Source organism: Cryptotermes secundus, unplaced genomic scaffold (genome assembly GCF_002891405.2).
Source record: "Cryptotermes secundus unplaced genomic scaffold, Csec_1.0 scaffold1688, whole genome shotgun sequence".
NCBI lineage: Eukaryota > Metazoa > Arthropoda > Insecta > Blattodea > Kalotermitidae > Cryptotermes > Cryptotermes secundus.
In genome coordinates, this window is record NW_019734346.1 from 276,382 (window position 1) to 285,841 (window position 9,460).

Sequence of the window (9,460 nt, forward strand, 5' to 3'; positions counted from 1 at the left end):
TTCTGACATCTATCCATTTCTGCAACTCTCTTAATCTTTGTCAAACCTCCAGTCTGAATTGGAAATTGCCCTTGGGGCCTGGAAGGTTGCAACCTTTATGTACTGTCCTGACTGACTGGATTACTGCTTCTAAGGTGTCTGGAAGTGGCCTCCATAGTCTAGGGGTAACGTTCCCACCTCATGACTCAAGGTACGCGGGTTCAAACCCGGTGGAGGTCATGGAATTTTTAAGGGATGGAAAAATTCAGGGAACAAGTCGTCTGGGAGGGGCTTTAAGCTGTGGGTGCCGTGTCGTAAATTTACGGCATGTAAAAGATCATGTCTCTAGGAGACCTCTGAGCTAAATTAGGCAAAAAGTTTCCTGCCCAAGCAGTTTCCAATGCCTGTGGTAGAAGGGGGAAGTATTAGGTACCGAGGGCCTACCTTGTTGGCTGAATGGGGCTAATAGCACGCACCAGTACCGGTAGGGTACGGCTACTGGTAGAATATCAAAGGGGGACGTACAATAGATCAACAACTTGTCACGGTGCATGGGGAAACCCACCCCCCTCCGATGATGATGATGATGATGATGATGATGATGATGATGTGTCTGGATAGTGCTTGTCTATCCAGGTTGAAACTGGACATGTTCTCTTAGGGCATGTGGCCGATGTGAACACAGTCCCATGTGTGGACTCAAGAGTGGAAGGTTATGTCTTTTGGAGGTTTTGGGAGAGTTCTGATAGCTGATCTGAGAAACTGTGGAATCCTATTTGGTATCTCATAGATGCACTCCTCACAGCAGGCCTAATTCGGTATTGCAGGTGAGAGTCAGGGCAACGTGGGTGATCAGGTGATGAGTAATCTAAGATGCTCACATGTGGTGGTGTCATATCATCCATGATTGCAATCATAGAAAATGACACAATCAAATAACGTTAGGCAAATTTCTCCCTTTACAAATCAGCACAAACAAAATACCTTTGATGGGTAACATTTGCCTGTACAATTGTTGGCCAAGCCTTCTTGACTCGTTGTTGTAGCACAGTACCCATGGCGGACATGGAGGCATCTGTAACCAGTGCAAGTGTTGCAGATGGATCAGGGCGCACTAGTAAAGTGGCGTGTGACAGACTCTCCTTGCACTCTTCGAATTCCTTGAGAAGCTCCGGCATCCAGGTGATGGGGTGGGAGCCCTTGGTCCTGGGACTGGAGAGAATGTTGTGCAGTTAGTTGCCTGGGTGCCCACTGCTTGCAGCAGAAACCGCCCATAGAAGTTCAGCATGCCAAGAAATTGACGGAGATCACTGGTGGTCTTGCGAGGGTGGCAATCCTGGAGGTGGGTCACCTGTTCTTCCAAGGAATGCCATCTTATGCATATCACCAGGATGGACGGGAATTTCGCCATCACCACGCCATTCGGCCTATCTGAGTTCCCCTTCACGACTTTTGGCTTACATAACACCACCCAGACGTTTCAATGCTTCATGGACAACATTCTGTGGGGACTCTACTTCTCTTTTGCCTACGTGACGGAATTGTCTTCTCCCAGTCACTCGAAGAGCACGAACAGCACCTACAGGCTCTCTTCAACCTACTTCATAGGTACAGGATCATCAACCCGGTAAAGTGCGTCTTCAGAGCAGCCGAGGTTACCTTCCTCGGTTACAAGGTGTCTACCGAGGGTTCCCTCCCACTGGAAAAACGAGTGACCCATCTCCACAACTACTACCCTCCCAAGACCGCCAGTCAGCGCCATCGATTTCTGGGCATGCTGAACTTCTATAGGTGATTTCTGCTACAAGCAGCAGCCACCCAGGAGCCACTGCACAATGTTCTCTCTCTGGTCCCAGGGTCAAGGACTCCCACCCCATCACCTGGACGCCAGAGCTTTTCAAGGCATTCAAAGAGTGCAAGGCGAGTCTGTTACCCGGCACTCTACTAGCGAACACTGATCCATCCATGCCACTTGCACTCTGAATTCATTACAGATGCCTCCATGTCCGCCATCGGTGCTGTGCTACAAGTCAAGAACACCTGGCCAACAATTGTACAGGCAAATATTACCCATCAAAGGTATTTTGTTTGTGCTGATTTGTAAAGGGAGAAATTTGTTTGACGTCATTTCATCTACATGTCACTTTCTATGATTGCAATCATGGATGATATGACACCACCACATGTGAGCATCTTAGATTACTCATCACCTGATCACCCACGTTGTCCTGACTCTCACCTGCAATACCCAATTAGGCCTGCTGTGAGGAGTGCATCTATGAGATACCAAACATGATTCCACAGTTTCTCAGATCAGCTATCAGAACTCTCCCAAAACCTCCCAAAGACATAACCTTCCACTCGAGTCCACACATGGGACTGTGTTCACATCGGCCATGTACCCTAAGAGAACATGTCTGGTTTCAACCTGAATAGACAAGCACTATCCAGACACATTATTATTATTATTATTATTATTATTATAGGGGGGGGTTCCCCATGCACCGCGACCAGTTGATCTATTGTACGTCCCCCTTTGATATTCTACCAGTCGCCGTACCCTACCGGTACTGGTGCGTGCTATTAGCCCCATTCAGCCAACGAGGTCGGCCTTCGGTACCTAATACTTCCCCCATCTACCAGAGGCATTGAAAACTGCTTGGGCAGGAAACTTTTTGCCTAATTTAGCTCAGAGGTCTCCTAGAGGCATGATCTTTTACATGCCGTAAATTTACGACACGGCACCCACAGCTTAAAGCCCCTCCCAGACGACTTGTTCCCTGAATTTTTCCATCCTTTAACAATTCCATGACCTCCACCGGGTTTGAACCCGCGTACCTTGAGTCATGAGGTGGGAACGTTACCCCTAGACTACGGAGGCCACTTCAAGACACCTTAGAAGCAGTAATCCAGTCAGTCAGGACAGTACATAAAGGTTGCAACCTTCCAGGCCCCAAGGGCAATTTCCAATTCGGACTGGAGGTTTGACAAAGATTAAGAGAGTTGCAGAAATGGATAGATGTCAGAACCGCTATGCAGCAACTGAAGACACTAGAAGAAATTCTAAATTGGATTGATATCAGGGCCATGCCATCGTGCATATTATTTATCCTCCTTGGATGCTAATGGTATCCCAACTTATTCTGTGTATGATTATGACCAGATAATGATCTGCGACACCCTATCAGCCAGGGTCTTTTCAATGTGGTATAATTATGTACTAGATGACTCCACTCCTGGAAAGGGTTCTGTTGAACCTATGTCAGATTCCTGATCAATCTCTAAGTGGCGTGGGAAATTCCGCATACAGGGCCTTTTGTATGTATGAGCCAATGTGCATCTCTCTGATGTTAGATAGATTTGAAGATATCAGAAATGTTGGTGAATTCTTTCATTGGATCAAAGGGGAATTTGAAGAAGCTGAAAGAAAATACATGAGAAGTCGTGGGGTATCTAGAGACCACTGAGCTAACAAGTGAACATCTTGCTGAGATGCATGGTTTATTTCGTCATTGGGGTCACCCCACTCTCCATGAAGACGTGGGAAATGAGAAGACACGAGTCACAGACGAAACACGATCGGTTCCAAAACTTTCAACTCAGAGGAAAATGGTGGTATTATTACACAGACAATTCTATGTATCGTTTCTAAATATGCATGTTAGACCACAAAAAAATAAATATCATCCAATATCTCAGAAACAGGCCAATATACAAGCTACTGCTAACATGAAGCTTAATACGATTTGACAAGGAATTTGATTGAGTTAAGATTGTAACGTGGACTATGTGGAGCTAATGAATGATAAAACATTAGCTCCATTAAGGTCAGAGGTTAGCACTACATATAACCCAGAGACTTGGATACAATCCTGGGAAACCAAACATTAAGTAGATGGGCATTGGAAGAAGTGTTGAATTGGCCCACAATTGATGCTAAATCCATCTGAGAGAGAATGCAGAGAAGGGAGTGGAAAATCATCACGATCCACGCAAAACAGAGGGTAGCTCAAAGAAGCCCCTCATTTGTCTGCCATGATGGTCTTCGAGATGAGAGTTTATTTCTGTGTGATAAAGATGAATATCCCAAAGACCACATTTAAGTACTTCCCCCAGCAAACTATGATGCTGAATGAGTCAGAGCTCATTAGAAGACTTCTCTTTTTTTACTGACCCAGAATAGTTTCTCAGTATCATGAATTGCATTGACTTTTGTAGCTGGAACCTTGGGCATAGAAAACCACTAACACAACCCTTCTTCAGGTTTCTGGACAAACTCTTTGGCACACCAGGACTTTTCTCCAACATCCGTTTTTTAGCAATGCATTGTGACGTTTGTGACGTATTTGCCCTATTCAGGACAACCCCCTCCCCATGGTGACGTAACAGGGGACACCGCGGTTACTACATGGCAACAGGTGACTCCCTGCAGAGACTGTTACTTGGCAATCAGTAAACATGACATCACGCAACAGTGGTAGCTATCACGTAGCTGTTTTCTGTGTTGTCAGTACGGAAGCTACATAACGAGGAGTATTTGTCAGTGTAACCAGAGTTACTAGAGAGTGAGTGTGGATTGTGAAGTCGCCCAACGCAGCTGAATTGTAGTAGCTGCAAAAGTCAGTCAGTATTCGGGGTATCCAGTATGAATTGAAGTCCAGCAGCTACAAGTTGAGTTGTATCTAGTGCATAGAAGTAACTACAGCAAGAGAAGTTTTGTGATACTGCAGATGGCAGTAGTTGTAAAATTATAAATTGTGTAATTGTAAGAGCAAGTGTGGAATAAATTCACTAAACCCAAAATGGCATGAAGTTATTTGTTGCATTACATATCCAACACGTGACAGTATGGTTGTGTTCGCTTCCCATCTGATCCCACCACCTACACTGTTCAACTTTCCATGGGGGAACCCAGCACCATGTAATGAACTGTGGTACAGACATACTGGTGGCTTTGAAGGTCTACGCCAGAAAGGAGGGACACTCGTAACAATTGGTTCATTCTTCTATGTTGAGCAATTCATTAGAACGAAAATCTACATCCCATGTTACAGTTATTTAGGGCACTGTGACAACTGTTTAGGTCATGTTGTGTGATGACTGTGAAAGATAAATTGGGAGAGAGGGGAGTGAGAAAATGGCCACGATATTTTTAAGTTACTAATCCAGCATATAATTGGCAGGATTAAGGAAAATAATGAAAAACTTCAGTCATGATCGCTGGCTGTCATCAGGATTTGCACTTGAAAATAAATAAAATCATGCAGGATTCTTTAGTAGCAAACAATAGCCCTGCAACGTGAACAATCAGCATTTCTAAATATCAGAACACAAACTATGCCAGTTCAGGAGTAACAACCTTGAGAGAACACATTGTGTATAACATCCTGTCCTGTCCTTTTGATGAGAAGGTGCATACATTCATGTTCAAATGAGACAGGAGCATAAATGACCATTCTCTACCTTTCCTTCAACAAATATGTGCACGTACTTGCATTTGCCAGGATGCACATCATCTGTGATGTCCTGTCTTTTGTTAACTGATGAAATTAATGTTAAGATTGAAGAATATTATCCGGTCCAGAAAACCGAAATTAACGCCCGTGGCAATTCGTTGTGCTGACCACACACCACCATCCATCCACAAAGGTTGGCACTAACTTCGCCCACAAGAGGCAGTCGCCCGGTCGGTATAGTTCACTTGCGGACTAAAAGGCATTTTTTTTTTAAATATTTTCTATAATGTGACAATATGTAGGACAGTAGAAGCTTACAGATGTTTCAGAGTAACATACTGCTTCCTCTTTCAGGATCAAAGGGTAAGCCAAGCAAGCACACAGCACTCTGCTTACCAGACCACATCACCCAGCAATTTCTTCAGTCACCATAATGAGAACCTCAAATATCACATAATGTGAGATTGCAAACTCTTTGGATTTTTGGATCATGTAATACATAGGCACAAAACAGACCATCTGCATCAATCAACCTGCTGTAGACATGGTAATACAAAATAATGTGGCAATATTAACACTGAAAGGGTGTCTGGAATTCCTACTTATTCAGAACTGTATGATGATGGTTAATGACTTGATTAAATGAGTATTTGTGTACCAAATCTGATCACATTTACTGGAATAATAAAAAGGTGGGGGGGCGGGCTGACTCCAAATATTCAGTCTGCTAGAAAGATTACTAATTAAACGGTTTTTAAGAAATACTATAGAAACTCATGATATTACACAGACTCTTGAGCCCGATGATATTCATATACACTGCCTCGTTCAATGGACAAGGGCTGTTTCTTCTGACTGGTGTCTTCTTCAGCTGATGTCATAACATTTGGGCACCCATATCCACCACCACCAGGTGTCAGCAGTCGGAATATATCCTGCAATACATTAAGAAAATATGTTCTACAGCATGCGGTCAGAACTCAGCACCTACAACAACTTCAAATCATGACACATACAAATCTCAGAATTATGAAATTTATATTTGAAAAAAAAAAATCTTCATTTTTCTTAATAACACTATCATTTATTGTTACACTAAATCAAGCAATTGTGGCTTAATTCAAGGTACTAACCCAAAATTAGACTGAAGGGGATGAGTCAAACTATGAAAATATCCAAAACACAGTGGTGTCACCCAGCAGATTTGCTTCAGTTCAGTATAACCTGTTCGTAAAAATTTGGCAAATGACAGAACAAGTTCTTAGAAAACTTGTAAAAGCATAAGGCAAAATTAAATTGGAACATGTTTACTATATAGATAAATCGTTGAACCACATGACAGACAGACATGTTTTAATGCATCAGTCCTCCATCATAGCAATAAATGCAGAGCATGGAAATGTACAGACAATCTTTATACAGAAACTAAAAGGGTTTATTTCTAAATTTACTGTTAACAGAAAACATAAACTCTGTGCTGTGTTCTTTTAAAAGTACAGAACTTTGCCTTAAGTGTTTCAGAAGCAGCTTTGTGAACCAGATTATTTACTATAATTGAAGGACAAGTGCAGGGTTTTTTGGTTTATAACAACACATGACACTTAACTCAACATTACATGCCACAGGTAGACGTCAGGATGTAACATTAGTAAAAGCATATTTAATAATTACAGAACATGTAAGAATCATTTATCTAATGAAAACAATAACAGAAAACAGAAAACCTACTTCTATCATTATCCAATAAGAAACTGTCAAAGCTATTTCATCAATTTTATACAAGAAATGTATGGGATTACTAACAGCACATTTGATTCAACATGTTATCAATAACAACAGCCTACTTAATACAGAGAACGAATCAAACACAAATTTACTGTCACTAACTTTTTTTTTATTGCTAGTGGGGTGGGACTAAGTCCCTTGTACTGCAGTCACTTCTGGCCTATTGTACCAGCCCCAGATGATAGGTGAGGGTGATTGTGGAGCAATTGGTGGAATGAAGATTGGCAGGGGAAACCAAAGTAATCGGAGAAAACCTGCCCCAGCGCCACTTTGTCCACCACAAATCCCACTTGACCAGATCCGGGATCGAACCTGGGCCACCACGGTGGGAAGCCAGTGACTAACCACTTGAGCTATGGCACGGCCTCACTATTTAACTTAGCAGAGCTTGAAAGCTGGCCTAGCATCTCTCCCTGGTTGGCCTTGAGCCGTTAAGCAGTATCATAAAATTTGTAATTCTTATAAATGATTTGTGACACTTAATGAACAAGAGAGATTTGCTGAAAACACAGATTCCCCAAATAACTAAACAAGCAAATAATATGATGGTTTTTATAGGTAGTTCAGCAGAAGTTGTAAGAGTTTTCAGTGACAAACAAAACAGCAACTGACAGAAAAAAAAAGTTGTGAAGTGAGAATATTTCTCATTTCTCATTCAGGAAGTTCTCTAGCTTGCTATAGCATCCTACTTTACCTACATCAAATAATTATATTAAAAGAATTACAGAGGAATTATGAATCTTTTTTTTTTCAGTTTAGTACGTCACAAAATGCTATTTACACACACAACCTCCCTGACAATAGTTTTCCATACCTATCTGAGATTTTCAACATGTGAGTTGTGATGCTGCCTCACATGGGTTTTAGAATTGAAGTACACATTTATAATACACTGGAAAGATTAAAATATTGTGACATGGATGGCGCGTGAACTCTCGTCTCGCGAGTGACTTCACATACCCCCACTCCTTCCACCAGTACGCAACGTTCGGTGAACACACACCCCACCACCGTGGTGACGTGGCAGAGCAGCAGCTGCAGCAGGCAACCACTGCCACAGTGACATAACAAGGAATACAGTGGTTACTACCCAGCTGTAAACAACTCCCGACAGCGTTGCCAGCAACACTTGTAAACACTGCGTCAGGCAACAGCGGTACTTATCACATAACTGTTTTCTGTGTTGTCCGTGCAGAGGCTAAATAAGGCGCAGCGAACACTATTCAGTAGTGAGTAACCAGAGTTGCAGGCTAGCCGCCACCGGAGACAGTTGAATGGATTCACCGAGATGTAGTTGAACAGCAATTGAGATAGTGAATTGTATAAGATTAAGATTGTATTACTGTGAATTGTACAAGTGTGCAGCGAATGTGCAATAAATTCACTATATCAAATAAGGCATGAAGTTACTTGTCGCTGAGATGTAGTTGAACAGCAATTGAGATAGTGAATTGTATAAGATTAAGATTGTATTACTGTGAATTGTACAAGTGTGCAGCGAATGTGCAATAAATTCACTATATCAAAAAAGGCATGAAGTTACTTGTCGCGTGACATAAACCGAACACATGACAATATGTTGCCTATTGCACTGAAACGTTCTCTGAATTATGTTTCAATAAAACACACAGACATTTTTGAACTATGACATTTGTTTAAACACAAAAGAGATCCTAGGTATTCTTAAATAATGTCAATTTTGAATGGCTAATAAAAGTGGTCAAGAAGGTTGAGACTGAAGTTAACCTGTTGCTGATAAATGGGGTGATGCCATGGCCAACAAGGATAGACTAAAATAAATGGTAATTAGTAGGGCCCGGATTTCTATGACATGTCATATTTTTTTCCTAGGGTTTATTTCTATTTTTAAATGTAATTATGCATGTTTCCAGCCAATCTTATTGAAATTATGTCGTTTTTATTGTGCATATAAATGCATATTTTAGAGTTTTATTGGTTTTACAGCATATTGCATATGCTGTAAAACCAAGCATATTTGTATACTGACTTTATATATCTGGAAACTTCAATCACTTTATAAATAGATTAGAAACCATCCTAAATGTACTGCATAGTTCAAAAGTTGAATTTATAATTTGTGGTGATATAAATATAAACTATCTCATCGACAGTAATAGGAATCTAAATTTAGACTCTTTGTTATCATCTTACAATCTCTCCAGTACTGTTAACTTTCCCACAAGAGTTCAAAATAATTCTAGTTCAGCGACAGATAATAT

At 41.5% G+C, this 9,460-nt stretch overlaps 1 protein-coding gene across 3 annotated transcripts in view; it reads right to left on the reverse strand.

The window, feature by feature from the left end:
• Window positions 1-5,668: 5,668 nt before the first annotated feature.
• The window catches only part of LOC111868714 (5-oxoprolinase), a 62,357-nt gene continuing 58,565 nt past the window's right edge, over window positions 5,669-9,460 (reverse strand). For all 3 annotated transcript variants that reach the window (XM_033753145.1, XM_023859630.2, XM_033753146.1), the window contains one exon: window positions 5,669-6,370. In XM_033753145.1, the coding sequence (XP_033609036.1) occupies window positions 6,218-6,370 (153 nt within the window). In that variant the 3' untranslated portion in view covers window positions 5,669-6,217. The remainder of the gene's footprint in view (window positions 6,371-9,460) is intronic.